The following is a 15,514-nucleotide window of genomic DNA, read 5'->3' as shown; positions in this document are numbered from 1 at the left end:
ACAGTGGCTGAGTGCCTTTTTTACTGGGATCATAACAAACCAGCACCTTTTGGTGTGAAACAGATGAAGAGGACAGGAGAGCTAGAATGCTATAAAGAGAAAACTGAGTGATCAGAAGGACTGGAATTACATACATGGATGAAATTTGATCACAAACCCAGCAAAATGCAGCACCGTTCCCTCAGGAAGCAGAACCAAAATATACCAATGTAATGTAGGAACTTGTCAGTTTAAAACGACAAAAAAAGCACAAGCTCTCAGCTGCAGAGGTGTTAACATAACAGATGTTGGATCAAAATTAAGGCACAAACTTCCAGTAAACATACAAAAAGTACACACATAACCTTGTGTACTACATACTCACGTTCAAGAGCAACTACTCCAAGTATGTACCAGCACAGAAAGATGTCAACAACATCACCTTCAGCAACAGAGTAAAAAAATCTTCTGTTGTATTCTGCTTAGCAAAATTAAGGTAGCACAGGCATACAGGAGGCTTCACTAAACACCTTGTGGTATAGAGGAGAGCTTTTCTTACTAAGAAGAAGGAAAAAAATAAAACCTATCTCAGTGAAAGGGAAATTGTCAGCAGAAGAAAATACACATATAAGGCCTTGGTACACAGGTTTATGCCACAAATTAGAGGAAGTGCCTAAGAAGAGGATGGAAAAGGCCCTCAGAGGTGACCAAAGTTCAGAGGGAATCCGAGGAGCTTGTGATGCAGCTTTTCAGAGTAACAGAAGTTAGCACAGAGGTACAGCAGCTTCCCTCCTATCCCTCAGTGCCTTCTCCATCCTCTCACCAGGCATTAACTAAGAACGCATGGATCTGGCTCCTCAGTAGGAATTAAGGGATCTGCTAGATTTTACAAGGCAGGGACAGCAGCACCCAGAATCAGCTCCCCAGCTCCAGAGAAAGAAAAGTTCATCAGCATGTGTACTCAGGGGAGGAACTGGGAAAGTAGAGAGCACCACGTGTTGGTGGAGGTGGGTGAGCAGCCTCTTCAGGCCAACTTTGCAGAATGCAAATCACTTGTACTATTTGGCAAACTATTCCAATTGCACAGCTCTCCTAAACTAGAGACCTAGACTCAGTGATTTAGTAGCATATGTTAATCCTTCTCCACATTCTTATCTTAAACCTTGGGTCTTTCTGCAGATAATAAAACAATACACAGGAACCTCATGCCTGTTCTACAGATTTTTCTAGTACACAACAACAAAATAATGTTTTAAAGCAACTTCTCTTGGCCAGACTGCTCCTAAACTTCTCTTTACAGCTGCATGGCAAATGCAAGAACAGTCCCACATTAGGATCCCATCTCCCTCACCAGCCCAAAAAGCTTCCATTCCAGATTACTGATCTGTTAAATGCCTACCTTCTACAGCGCTACTACTATTTTAACTGAAATACAAGGTCAGGAAGCTAGAAATCTCTCCAGAAGCATAACTCAGCAATAGTTCATCTCAAATACAAATATCAGGACAACTAGAAAATACATGTTAAGTTTTCGAATTCCAAGATTTTCTGCCATTGGAGGCAGAAATCTTGTCCAATTGCTTCCCATGAACATCATATTGAGGCACCCAAGCCCACTGAACGCTGCCTGATGCTCAGTGCTGCTTGAACTCAAGTCAAAACAAGCAGCAAATGCCTTCCGGACTGTAACATATGGTCATGTCACACCTCAACTCATTTTCTTTTCTGACAAAGCTAAACCACTCAACCTGAAAATCCAGAGCCTGAACATCCCACATATTCAAATAAATATTCCTAACGAAGAAAAGAAAAACCACTTTTGCCCTTTCTGGAGGCAGAGTTATGTACAAGCAGCACCATTAGGGAGATGAACACTTACACCTCAAATTTCTGCAGACGTAGTGACTCAACAGCCCAAGTGTCAACTGGTTGAAAACAACAGTATAAAGCATATATTTGCCTGAAATGTTTGATTAGATCTTAAAATTTATGAAATTAAGACAGTGATCCTTTTCGCCCATGCCATCTTACAGAGGGATACGGCAAGACTTACAGAGCCAAATAGTCTATAACAAAAAAATCAGAAATTTATATATAAACCAAACCAGTAACACCTGCAGAATTGTCTATCCCCCCCTCCCAATGCTGTTGATGCCTCAACCAAGTAAAATTAAATTACTTCTAACATTTGCTGATAGGTTATGGAATGCCAGAGGATGTGCAAGTCACTTGTTGGAGGGAACGCTGCTAGACCCAGATGTTAATATCAAGAGAGAATTTGAGGTTGTTATTTGCCTGATACATTTAGGTGTGATGCTCAGTCCCTGTGCTTGGCCTTCCAACCCAGACACCAATGTCCTTCCACATATTCCAGCAGTAAGTCTAGAGCATACTTCTCTCCTAAACATCATTATCTCACTTCCATTCTGGCAATAACTGTTTATACCTTTACAAAGTAAACCAATATGGCTCAGAAACCCAAATAAAATCTCTTTTTTTTTGGTCTCATTTAATAACAAGGCAGAAATGGGACTACAGCTTGAAAAGTATATGGTCAACATCAATATAAATTGTATTTGCACTGAACTCTTTATCCTGCCTACCAACATCAAGTTGTCAAATTTTCAATCTATAATACAGATGGTGAATTTGTAGAGAGGTGTTTCCAAGAGACATTCTCCAAAATCAACAAATATTTTGAGGAAGGCACTAAGTAATCAACTGGGATCACTCATATGAAGCATAGAATTGTTTGGGACCCACACTAACAGGTATACTTAGATCCAACAAATGTGATCCTGAAATGAAATTCAACAATACCTACCACTCACCACCCTCAGTATCCATTACCACAGTGGATGTGCAGCACAGTCTTACACAAAAGAAGGAGCTCCCTTAAAAATGGAGGCGAAAAATCCCCTCTCCTCCCTGGTTTTGATTTTTGGGTCTAGCAAGTGACCAGAGGAAGTCAGTGACTTCATATACTCTTCAGTAGCCTTTAGTAGGGGTTTCAATATGTATGTTATTCATGCAAAATAACGTGTTCACAAAATAACACCTAAAACGTAGATCTATGCCTGCAGTTTTGGGAGCTGGTATCCCATTGACTCACCAAGGAAGAAGTTGATTGCTCCAGACAAAATTTTAAGTAGAATTAGGCCAAACACATTACAGAATTTATCCTTAGCCCCTTGTTTAACCATACAAATCTTTCACCCAGTGTACTCTGTAGACAGTAGATGGTAATTAAGCACAAATTATCTGCTGTCAGAGTGAAATAAAGTAAGTTTGTTGCCAAGCATGTATACGCCTGTGTGGACACAGCAGGAGTAAACATGATGAGGCAGGAGAACAGAGCTGGTGCCAGAGACCTCATGAAGCAAGAACCAGAACTAGCCAGCTGCTCCCACCTACCTGCAGCCTCAAAGAACCTTCACTGGGAATTTCAGAGACAGCTATAAGAAAGCAACAGTATACAGTCACTTGCAAGCATTAATACCCACTTTCAGAATATTGCACTTAAAAATTAGGATCATTTAAGTATATATTTTATGATAAACCATCACCAAATTCTGTTTCGATACAGTCCTTTGTTAGTCTTCAGAATAAGAAGGACAAAAGGATGGAAAACTGCAAGGGTATGGGGTAGAAGAGTGCCCCTTTAAGGGTATCTGGTCAAGGACCTTTTCAGTGCAAAAAAGGGCTAAGAAGAAGAAACCATAAACAAGAACATAAAGGGACACAAAACTGATGGACAAATGATAAGAGAGGCGGTATATGTGGGAGTGTAAGAATGTTTATTGCAGCAGGTTATCTGACTGAGCACATCCTATATTGCGATGATAAGGAAAAGGAAGGGGACAAACACACAGATGTAAAACCTGACCAATTAGCATTAGCAAAGACAATAACCAGAAAAAAACCCAAACCCTGGTCATTCACACTAATTGTTGGGCTGTCAAGAAACTCCAGGCTATATTGCTTTTGGCTGGGATAGAGTTAATTTTCTTCATAGTATTTCATATGGTGCTACATTCTAGAGTTGTGACCAAACCAGTGTTGATAACACAGGGAGGTTTTGGTTACTGCTGAGCAGTGCTTACCCAGAGCCAAGGCCTTTTCTGCTTCTCCCCCACCCCACCAGCGAGGAGGCTGGTGTGGGGCACAAGGAGTTGGGAGGGGACACAGCCGGGACAGCTGACCCTTACGGATCCAAGGGATATTCCAGACCATATGATGCCGTGCTCAGCTGGAGGAAAAGAAGAAGGAAGGGGGGGGCACGTTTGGAGTGATGGTGTTTGCCTTACCAAGTCACCGATACTTCGCGTGATGGAGCCCTGCCTTCCTGGAGATGGCTGAACACCTGCGTGCTGATAGGAAATAGTGCATGAATTCCTTGTTTTGCTTTGCTTGCATGTACAGCTTTTGCTTTACCTATTAAACTGTCTTTATCTCAACCCACAAGTTTTCTCACTTTTACCTTCTGATTGCCTCCCGCATCCCACCAGCGAGCAGCTGTGTGGGCCTGAGCTGCCTACCGGGGTCAACCCACAACACAGGCAAAATGCGACTTCGCAACTGATAAAGATGCAAATCTCAAGGACCAGTGTGCTGGACAGGGTGGGTGGAAATACACCAACTGATGAGGCAATGTGCAGGGCAAGGGGGAGCAGGGAGGAACAAAGGGGGAGTAGGCAGACAGTCATATAAGAGGGGTCAGTCAATACGCTCATCGCTGCAGTCTGTCCTACCTTCTTACCAAGTCCTTTCTTCACTATCTCTGCGTAACCTCCCTCTCTATCCTGTGTGTCTACATCCTGCAAGGACTAGGTGCCAGTTACAGAGGGGAACATCGTAAGTGGGATCGGTGTCAGCTACTGGAGTCAGACCAGGGCTGTAAGTGCCCCAGGGTTGTGGTGTCAGCTACTGGAGGGAGTGTGGGGGTCCTAGCCACCAGCCACTGGGGTGGGAATGGCGTGTGTCCCAAAAAAATCAACTACTGGGGAGGACTGGCATGAGTGAGGCAGGTGCAGGGCTTAGTGCCAGAGGCTGGAGCAGGACCACAGGTACCTGGTGCAAGTTGATGGGGGCTGTCCGTGTTCCCCAAACCGTGTGTGAAGCCAGTGAGTACGAGGGCCTGGGTCAGGGCTGGGGTATTGATCAGGCGAAGGGTCTGTGCTTATATCCAGAGGAACCCATGAGTATGGGATGCCTGTGGGACGAGGGTGTGAGTGCTGCATGTTTGCTCCTGGGTGCAGACCTGGATGAGCCAGCAAACAGGGGACCAACAAGGCAGGTAAGAGGGCCAGGATCTGGGCAGGGGTACTAGGTGGACAGTGCCAGTACTCGAGGGATCTACAAATGCGTATGTGCTCATGAACCTAGAGACCATGGTGTGTGTGCCTGCACTGGTGACCTTCTGTCTCTGCCAGATGAAGAGGAAAGGGATGCAGCTGCCTGTGCTTATTTTACATGGGTCCTGCAGGTAGATGCAGTAGAAGGCATGGCTTGTTTGTGGCAGTCCGTGACCAGCCACATCAGTGTTCTGCGTGTGTCTGTATGTGTCTCTGGGACACAAGCTCAGCTTCACTGCTGGTTGAACCTGCAAGTGGGGAAGCAGCAGCTACATCCCTCAGCCCAGGGCATACACATCCCTGGTACCCAGGTACCTGAGGCTGGGCTCCAGTAGCTGTGCAGTAGTCATCCTGGGCCAGAGCTGCTGGAGGTGGTGGCCACCCCCTAACATCCTGTAACAGACATGTGCGTTAGGAGAACAAAGCATTGGAAAGAAGCTGCATGGTCTCACAGTTATTTTGTAGTCCCACCAGTGGCTCGTAACTCCATTTTGTCTTGGTGGCTTAAGCCACAACAAAAATTTTCTGGCATAAAACAATTGGTTCATCACGTGGAACCAGCCAGGGCTGTTAATGAGAAATGTTTCTGCTCATTATTGGTGTCAGGGAGCAGCAAAAGTGAGGCTGCTCCAGGAGTGAGGAGGAGCCAGGAGCAGAGGGTGGCCACAATGCAGGTTAGACAGCACCCCTACAGCTGGGGCACAGGCCCACAGAACCTAAACCAGGCAAGCAGAACCAAGAGGTGAGAGCAGCAGCTCCCATCCAAAGCCAATCCACGAAATCCAAACATCAATTCAGGAATAGGGCTGGGCCCAGGCCCATCTACAACATACCTTAGGGGAGTACAGGATGCCACAGCCTGAGCTGAAATAGGGCCTGTGGGCCCATGGTCAGGGTGGGGTGGGTAGGGGTCCCTGGTGAGGCTGCTTAGGGCCATTAAGGCCCAATACTGCCCTCAGGGCTCTGACAACTGGATTCACAGATGACAGCAGGTTTAAACCTGAATAAGTGTTATTTTCCCTGTGATCAGCACCTATGCATCAACTGGATGGCAGAGTTGAGCTGTATCCTTGTGCTGCATTTAGATGGGAAGAGCAAGAAAGGACCAGGCCCAGAGAGACTTCACTGTTGGTCCATCTTAGCCTCCTCCCCTCCAGAATATGAAACAGACATCTCACTGTATACTTGTGACCTGTACCAGCATCACTCCCACTTTATTTTTTATAAAAAAAAAACCCACAAAACCAACATATTTTCTTGCAATTATAACTTCTGATTTCTTTTTAAAAATAGCAACCACAGAGCCTGCATAGCTGAGAGGCCATTATTACTAGTTCTAATGCTCTACCAGAAAAAGCTATTTCCATCAGGTTATACAGAACGCATTTTTCAAAGAAAATCCAAAGATTTCAAAGCCTATTTTCATAGTGCATACTCTGTATCATACTTCAACAGTATTTCCCCTCTCAGGAGAAACTCCAGGAATATTTACCACATACCTCTTACCATGCACTTGCTGTAACTTGGTGTACAGCTTTTTTCATCTTACACAGATTTTTTTGGTAATTGCAGTCACCCATGAAAACTAACAGGATTTGGAAGATGCTTTCTGGTTAGTCTGATAGAAATGGTGGAAGAAGGCAAACAAGCATAACATTCCCAGGCCACTGCCTCCCCTCCAGCATTCTCCTGACCACTTGCATCTGCAAGAACAGAAAGATTAATTGCTCCCTTAACCTCAATGTCCCTTGGAAATAAAACAAACTAAAAAACCCCAATGCTTCTGCCCACCACAAGAGTTACCATCTAGCAGAAACCCCCAGTCCCATCTGGCAGCAAACACTATTTCTAAACCAAGAAGTTTCACAAGATATTCAAAACCCTGTGGAACACCAAAGGCTATATGGAACATGGCTGGATAACAAATACAAGCACACATGGAATAAGGAGGAAAAGACCTCAGAAGATAACCAGGAAGTAGAAGCAGCGGCAGTAGTCCTGTCAGTGAGACTTAGTCATGCTCTTGGCTGCTTGGCATCAGAGCGTAGATGCAATCTCACCATGACTGATGCCATGACGACACAGGTTGTACAATGCTTTCCATCTGGAAAGGGGAAAAAACGTGGTCCACAGATAACCTGCCCTTTATTTCACACCAATTGTTGTGTTCACACGTCACCATACGAAACTCATTCTGTACATATACAGAGTCCTTCACCACCCACATTAACAAGATAATTCAGACTGTTTATCTCATCCTCTCAGGCCAAGAGCTAAACACATCAGTTCAAACACTAACAGATCAGACCAAAAGATACAACCAGGTAGAAACAGATGCTGCTGAGCCGTTGGTGCTCCTCAGCATCTGTTACCTCCCGTTACATGCTGGCAACCACAGGAAGCTCCTCTGCCTCAGACGCGTTTCTGCTGCACAACATGCAGCAGCACCAAGTCCATACACACCACAGCTGGAACAGAAGTCAATCCAGTACCACTTCAGGAGAGCTGTGCTTACCTGCCCAGGCAAATACCAGTCTGTCAACCCTGCAGAGGCCTCTCCTGCTCCATGGAGGTATGACAGATTGCTTGGAGATCTCTTAACTTGGAGCTGCATTGTCCAATACCGAATACACCCTGCAGCAGCTCCAGAGGTTAATTCTACCTTTATGTTTGTTGACGAGAAAAAAAGATACTACATTGCCTTCCCCACAGCTCAAAGCATCCCAAAAACACATACAGATTTCAGGTTTGCTCCCCGTAATGCTCAGATGTGCCAGCTCCTGTGTTGTGTCCTTCATAGCACATAACTTCACAAAAATGGCCTTCTGGATGAGGAGGTATTTTTAATAATTTCATAAATATGGAAATAACGTCCATCTGATGGCTGCGTCTAACAGCATATCATGTAGGAGTACTCCAGCAGCTCATGAAAGTTTTCAGGCTTCACAGAAAAGGCCTCAGGCTGGAAAATAACCGGGATTCCAAAACATTCAGGCAAGTGCTGGAATAAAATACTGAAGCGAAACATCCTCATGGAGCAAGATGAAGTGGACAATTCTTTTGCTTACAATATCTGTAAAGAGAAAAAAAAACCCCGAAACGCAAATCCAGTTTAAAGCAGGAAAAATACTTTAAAATTACATCTTCTGCAGAATGTCAGCATAAGAATACAATGCTTCTACCACTTCTGACACAAGGATGACTAGACATATCATCCTGTAATATTTAAGTCCTCGAGGGTCTATGAAGCATTACTAAAGAGTCTATGAAAGCTGAAACAAAAAAGGAAATATGTAATGTATAGGCCTATGATGCTATACCCCTGCACTAAACCATAACAGACAGATGTTCTCAGGAAAAGCATACAGAGTTATCAAAATAGGATATAAAACTCTGCACACGCTTCTGCTGGAAAGAACATATAATTTCTATGGTTAGAAACACTAGCTGCATAAAAAGCATTTTGGTGTTAGAATCAATTTGGTGCTGAATGTAAGAAAGCATCTGAGAAAAAAAACCAAAACAAACATGCCAACAAATCCCAGTTTCTCTGTCAGAAACTAGGGGCTTTCTTTTAAGACATTCAAAAAATAATACCTCAAAATAATAATAAAAAATAGTAACTTCAAAACAAAGACAAGAAGACACCCATGATTAGTCACACTGAATATTCACCTTGATACTTATAAAAGGGCCTGGCTTTTTTTTTTTTTTTTTAATTTTTTTTTCTTCCCCAAATGCCTAAGGCCTGAAGCTTACTGCCTAAAACAGAAAAATAGTCAAGTTTCAAACAGACAAAACAGAAGACACGCTGTTCTGCCAAGACTACAAGTATGGCAAACATCCCTCCTTAACTGGAGCTTGCAAGCAGAGCTGTTGAACTTACTGCACAATGCTTTTGTGGGATTGACCTGCTGTCCAGCAAGCAGCTGCAGCAGCTTCCTGATGTCTATACGTGCCTCCGTCATGCTTTCCAGATCTCTGCTTTGAGCAGAACTTTGACATCCATCCTCTGATGCTAAAAGCATAAGAGCACAACACTTTAGTCAAAACATCAGAAGGAGTTTCAACACCACTAAGGACACATCTGATAATCACTGAACAGCTGGCACTCAACTGGGTTGTTTTTCAGAAACGGCAGTGCAAGGAAGAGAAAGCCCAGTTTTCCTACAAAGTTGTCAAGGATACTAGAAGAGATTTCTCCCACAAACATGAAACAGCCATTGGCCACTTTTCTTCTTAAGGTTTCATTTGATGACTTCAAAATACTTGATGCTATTTTGTAAGGACTAACAGAAGGTAAGTACTGTTATCAGCATCACACTTAAGAAATGAGATCAGACAGACACAAGAGGAGACTAACAGGGAAACTTACCCCAGGGAGGATTTCCCAAGTCTTTAAAATGTGTTGTTACAGATACTAAGTCAGTTTCTATTTTCAAGTTCATTTCTCCACTCAAGTTTGCTTCAATCACCTGCAATACAATCAATCTCAATTTTAGGCAAGCCCCTTCCGCACTGCAGAATTACAGAAGAATAAAGTGCAGCTCTATTCAAATATGAGCTTCCAGAAGTACTTCAGTGCCTTCACAGCTCAACTGTACTTTTTGAACATTTGAATGTTCAGCTACAAAATGCATTTCTCATCATTCCTGTGTGAATTATCCTACACCGACCCTCCCTGAAATTATGAAAAGAAATTCAATTGCTCTCCAGTGCTTTTAGAACAAGTACTGGCTTTGGGAAGTTCATGTGCTGAGGAAAAGGCTTTAAACAAGAGACTGAAGCTGGAGAAATGCAAGTGTTCCTGCATCTCCATCCAACTTTTTAACAAACAGAAAGGCACCTACACAGTCCATATGACACACAGAAAACGGGATGCACCAAGAGCTGACCTGCAGTTGCAGCGTCGCTTTCCAAGACTTAAAAAGAGACAACAGCTGCACCAGAGCAGTAAGCCCAAGCAGGACTTTGAACTGCTAGAAATCCTGGAAAAGTGCTGAAAGCTTTCAAATTCTATCCTGACAAAGCGTCCAACCAGAAGGAGACTATATATGATCTCACACAAATCCCAAGCAGATCAGAGGATTCCTAAAGCACATCTAAGCACTTCATTTCTGTGATAAGAAGAATTCTCAACAATTTTAAGAGAGGGTCATATCACAACCAGAATCTCCTATCAAATGGGAGATGCCCACAGATGAATGCTCCCAAACAATGGCCAAGTACTATTTGAAAGAGCTTCTAAGCCCTTTTTGCAGCACTGATCTTGACCAGTTTTACTACCAGGAAGAATCTAGCACAAATATTTAATTGTAACACTTGATGGTTTTGCTCTTAATAACAGGAAAGCATGTAGAGGATGCATGTAGTCTGCCTCCTCCCTTAGAACTATCAATGCTATTTCACAGGAATTTATTTATTTTAGTGCTTTGGAGCAGGAGGTAAGGAACTTAGGAAGGTGGGTATGCCCAGTGTTGATATGCTACCACTTCTGAGTGTTGCTTGAACACCAAAGTTCAATCCCATCATACAGCTATCCCGTGTGAGAAAAGATCCTCAACTCTGGAAACAAAGCAGTTATACATTGTGCTTAGTCATGTGTAAGCACTTCCACTAAAGACATGGGGAAAGGAAGGAGAAAGAAAAAATAAAACCCCCAAAAGACTGACAAAGGAGAAGAGTTTGAAGTGCTTATTCTTGTATTTGCAGGATGACTGCCATTTGCAAAGCTGCCAGAAACCCACGGTAATCTCTCAACTCTTCCAAGCCTTGGAAGACTGAGACTGTCCCACTTTCAGGATTCTTAGTTTACAGAAAATTTCCCATTTATCAAAATTGGTATGAACAGCTCCAAGACCAAACTATTCCAAAGCTCTATGCTTACTTACTATCTTTCATGTCAGTCAATTCCGGTGACTGTGAGCAAGAACAACTGAAGAAAACCCAAACAAACCCCTTTTCTGGCCAACTGCAGAGGGCTTCTTTCAATGGAAGGCCCACCAGCACTCCAGGAACCCAGGGTGGACTGGAAACCCACCATGTCAGAGTCTAAAGCACAGGCTGACATCCAGGAGCTGCTAGTAGGATTTCCTTTAAATTCTACCTTAAGTTTACCTAAAGTTCATCCATACAGATACCTAACACAAGACTCACTTAATAGGCATTTCTTCAATGAAATCACCTGAAAAGTCTCCAGCTAGCTTCCTGAAGGACCACAATTTCCTACCAGCTATAAAGAGTGGCTTGGAGCAACACAATGCCATGTTCTTTCAAGGATTCAGTACAAAGAGCACCACTTTCTGGGAAGCCCAGGACAAGCTCTTCAGTGTGAATCCTAAAATAAATCCCATCACTCTCTTCAGCGCTTACACAGTCTTCAGGTGCCTTTAGTTCAATGTCTGACCCATCCCAAAATAAGATATAACACCAGTCTGGGCAACAGGGAAACATGCTACGTCCAAGATAAAATAAGGTCTGTAGGACACACGCCTGAAGTGCCTTAACTTACAATGGAATTGCTGAGATTCTTCATTCTCTCCACAACACTCTTCATTGTTTTCAGCACTGGTAGGTAAATACTGACCTAGAAAGACATAAGAACTGCATTTACATGAATATTTCATGTGTGACTGGGTTGTGATGTGTTTATTTCTCCCTTCAATTCTATCTTATTTTGGACTCGGTTATCTATTGAGTGCAGGGAGCACAATATTTAACTGAAATCAGCAAATGACTCAGGAACAGAGTCGTCTTTCCCGTTATACCAATAGGCCATCGGTCTAGCGATTGCCTCACACATACTATCCCAAGTCTGTGCTCGAAATAAAGCAGAGACAGGTTTTTTCAGATCAGATGCTCACATGACTCCGCATTTGTGTTACTGAGCAGTTAATAGTTACTATAGCCAAAAAGGAAAGAATATGATTCCCATGGTACTGTAATCGTTTCTGTAACTGCAGCAGTATACATCTGAAATAACAGAACAAAATACATCAAGTTTCTACCGAGTCATATGTCTTCAGAATCTAAATACTCTTAGCTATAAAGGTAACAGACATCCGTAACCTCATATAGGAGCATATTTGCACAAAGACCTTTCCCTGCAACTCTGCTAGAAGTCAAAAAGGATATACAGAGAATTTATAAAAATCAGGAGGAAACACATATGTATCCAGCTCTGCCAGGTAGGCCCTGAATTTCAGAAAGAACAGATTATTTGGGCCACTTGGTACCTAGGTGCTCCGTCCTAAAGCCATTCAAGTCCTTTGCTCCTCCCTTCCTCCACTCTGAGGAAGATCACAGCAACAACTGGCAACCACCTGCTCCAGTTTTACAGGTTCTGGACCCTCTTGTCAAGATGTAAGCCATGTCCCATCCCTCTCTAGCCTCCAGCCTTCCCCTCTTTCCTTTAACCTCCTCTCCAAAACCCACCGGTAGTATACTCAGCAGCTATAGTATTCCACTTGCAACCTCCCCTTTCCATACAGAGTATAAAAACAGAGGCTTACATCAAAGTCTGGCACACTGGGCTCTCTGAAGTCATTCCATAATCTTCTGGGAATAACCCCCACAGGAATGTCATGTGTCACCATCCTACTGCTGCTTGATAAGGATGGCTTGAGGGAGAGAGAGGATGTTCTTGCAGTTAAAAACAGGATGTGAATTCTGAATTCAAATTTTTCAGACCCTCTCCAGGAAATACTGTAACTGAGTGCCCCAGACACTCAGTTCCAGTTTTCCATAGGTTCCTATCAGTCTGCTATTAAGCAGACTTCCCTTTTTAATAAGGAAGAGGTTGTGAGGTGTCAGTCATTAGTATCTATAAGCTATCCTGGGAGCTGAAGGGGTGAATCAGTGAAGACAATATTAACAACAACAAAAAAAATTTGCAAGACAGAAGTTTGAAATGGAAGGCAGGACAATCAAAAGCAAAACAAAAAGCCAAACACTACACTGAAACCCAATGGCTTCAATGAGAAGGCAATAATCCACAGAAGATTTAGAGAATGAAGGAACAGAGAAAAGTAGACATTAGAAAAAGGAGCTTCAATCACATAGCTTTCATTCTTCTTTCACCTCTTCCTTGCCTTTTGGAAAATACAAAGCTGGTTCTGTGTGCTACCAACCAGGACGGCAGGGAAGGCTAATGAAATGGAAAATGGCATGATTTTCCTTTATTTAGTTTTCTAGAATTATACCAAAGACTATCAATGCTTCTATCTGATCTTAGGAAAGCACTTAATTTTTAAGAGCTTTTTCTTAGTAATGAAGTTAAAAGCATGGCTGCACTTACTAGCTCCACAGCAACTCTGAGACAGGGACAGTGTTTGTTAGTCAACTTGATCTTCACTGCCTTAGCATTCTGGGCAGTTTTTAATGCTCTCGACAGGTTCTCAGGCACCAACTCTAAATAGATTTCATTGTGCTCTGCAGCAACTCCTTCCATCTGAAATTCATCGAAGAAATTCCCCTACAATTTTTGAGAGTTGGGAAATAAAATAAAGCAAATGAAAAAAAAAAAAAAAAGACAAAGGGGCAAGTTTTACCTATCAGGCCTTAAACTTAGAACTACATGTGAACAACAGGAAGCTTTCCCGCACCTGGCAACACCCGCATGAACCAAGAAGCCTATTGCTTCAGGCCAAACCTACTAATTTCAGATCCTCCCTTATCAGTCCCCAAACCAAGGGGTACGATGGGTGAGTTATGCTCTCCCGTTTCCAGTTTTGGGCAGGCCCCTGCGGGCCAGCACACACCGAAGCTTGATGCTGAAGCCACGACCAAGGTAAAAGACGATGTCTGGCCAGAAACATGAGGCCCGCGCAACTAAAAGGCAGCCCTGCAAAACAAGAGTGCCTTCAAGTGCGTCGAGAGACCCAGCGCACCTCGGGCAAGGGCCACGCGCGCAATTAATGCTGCCAGGTGTGCAATTAATGCCGCCTCGCACGCAATTAACGCCGCCTCGTGCGCCAGACCCAACCGCCCGCTCTGGCTGTCAACGGCGCGTGGTTATCGAACCTCCCCGGGCTTACCTGGCACAGCTCGCACCACATACTGACGCCTCCATTCGCTACTTTATCGGAGAGGATGAAATACAGCTTGCTGACGGTGAGGCGCAGGGCGCAGGTCTTGGCTAATTTGGCGATGGTGTTAATTACACCTGGCGGGGGCGGGGGGAAGGGGGGGGGGGGTGGTGTTACCGCGGTAATCGCTTCACACGGGGGCAGGGGAGCAAACGTTCGGTCCCCAAAAACGCAGATCGTGCTGCTGCGGGAACCCCCCCAAGGCCTCAGGGCGAAGGAAGGAAGGCGCCTCACGCTGCCTTACCCCCCGCGACGGGCCTCCGCGCCGCCGGCCCGGGCCTCGGGGCACCCACGGCCCTGCCTCTTCCCGTTCCCCGGCGAAGGCGGCCCGGGCTCAGCCCTCCTCCTCCTCCTTCTCCTCCTCCCGCCCTGTCCTACTCACGGCTGAAGTGGTTGAGGCAAGCCAGATCCACGATCTTAGCCCGGAATCGCATGGCGGCGCCCGGCCCGCCGCCTCAGCACCGCCCGCCCGGCCGCCGCAGCCCCGCCCGCCGGGAGCGGTGAGGCCGAGGGCGGGCCCGGGCGGGAGTCAGTCAGGGAAAGAGCGGGCTCCGGCTTGAAGGGCCGCGGGCGGGCGGCAGCCCGGCGCAGGCGCTTTGTCGCCGAGGGGAGCGCTATGGCCGAGGGAGGAAAGCGAGGCTCTTATAGGAAGGTGGAGGAGAACGGAGCTCTCCGGCTCTCTTCGCCATCACTCCCCAGGCCGCCCAGAAAGGGCCGGCGACCCGAAGTGTTCCCGGGAAGGAGCCGTCTTGTCAGCCCGGGCGCCTCATGCTGACAGGCTGCCTCTGCACGGGGCTGTCTCAGCCTAGAGCACAGCGTGCGGGGGTTTTTGCAAAGTATGGCGTAGGGGTTTTTAGGGAGAATGGAGTAGTTCAGAGGTACAAAGCGAGGGAAAACCTCGCTCTGCCTGCGCTTGGCCGTGTGCGGCGTGCCTCTCTCCTACAGGACCTTTGCCTCTGTGGTGGTGTCGGTCCCTGGCAGCCCTCGAAAACTGCCGGGTTTGCAGAGACGGTTTTCTAGGGCTGTCCTCTTGGGTTCCTCAGGATTGTTGGGCGTGCTTTTGCCACACCGCAAGTTCCCCAGGTCAGCTAAATT

The 15,514-nt window shown here is 45.1% G+C and overlaps 1 protein-coding gene across 3 annotated transcripts; it reads right to left on the bottom strand.

The window, feature by feature from the left end:
• Window positions 1–6,515: 6,515 nt before the first annotated feature.
• Window positions 6,516–14,899, bottom strand: HUS1 (HUS1 checkpoint clamp component). 3 transcript variants are annotated; one of them, XR_007508904.1, is made up of 9 exons: window positions 14,802–14,899; window positions 14,369–14,496; window positions 13,630–13,806; window positions 12,845–12,952; window positions 11,845–11,919; window positions 9,709–9,808; window positions 9,220–9,351; window positions 7,292–8,406; window positions 6,516–7,036 (listed from the first exon to the last, which is right to left on the bottom strand). XR_007508904.1 is itself a non-coding variant. In XM_049823740.1 (8 exons), exons 1-8 carry the CDS (start codon window positions 14,851–14,853, stop codon window positions 8,324–8,326), a joined length of 855 nt encoding a protein of 284 aa, XP_049679697.1. In that variant the 5' UTR covers window positions 14,854–14,899; the 3' UTR covers window positions 6,516–8,323. The 3 variants fall into 3 exon arrangements, 1 of the variants encoding a protein (XP_049679697.1); XR_007508905.1 differs by having other exon boundaries at window positions 7,849–8,406; XM_049823740.1 differs by having other exon boundaries at window positions 6,516–8,406.
• Window positions 14,900–15,514: the final 615 nt, after the last annotated feature.

Source organism: Accipiter gentilis, chromosome 20 (assembly GCF_929443795.1).
Source record: "Accipiter gentilis chromosome 20, bAccGen1.1, whole genome shotgun sequence".
Lineage (NCBI taxonomy): Eukaryota > Metazoa > Chordata > Aves > Accipitriformes > Accipitridae > Astur > Astur gentilis.
The sequence above is the reverse complement of the archived record's forward strand: the minus strand, read 5'-3'. Positions and strand labels throughout refer to the sequence as shown.

Coding starts and splice junctions, on each gene's coding strand:
- HUS1 (XM_049823740.1), bottom strand. CDS start 14,853: ATGCGATTCCGGGCTAAGATCGTGGATCTGGCTTGCCTCAACCACTTC. Junction 11,920..12,844: donor CCAGTGTGCCAGACTTTGAT/GTAAGCCTCTGT, acceptor ATGTCTTTCTAG/GTCAGTATTTACCTACCAGT. Junction 8,407..9,219: donor TCCCACAAAAGCATTGTGCA/GTAAGTTCAACA, acceptor TTCTCTTTACAG/ATATTGTAAGCAAAAGAATT.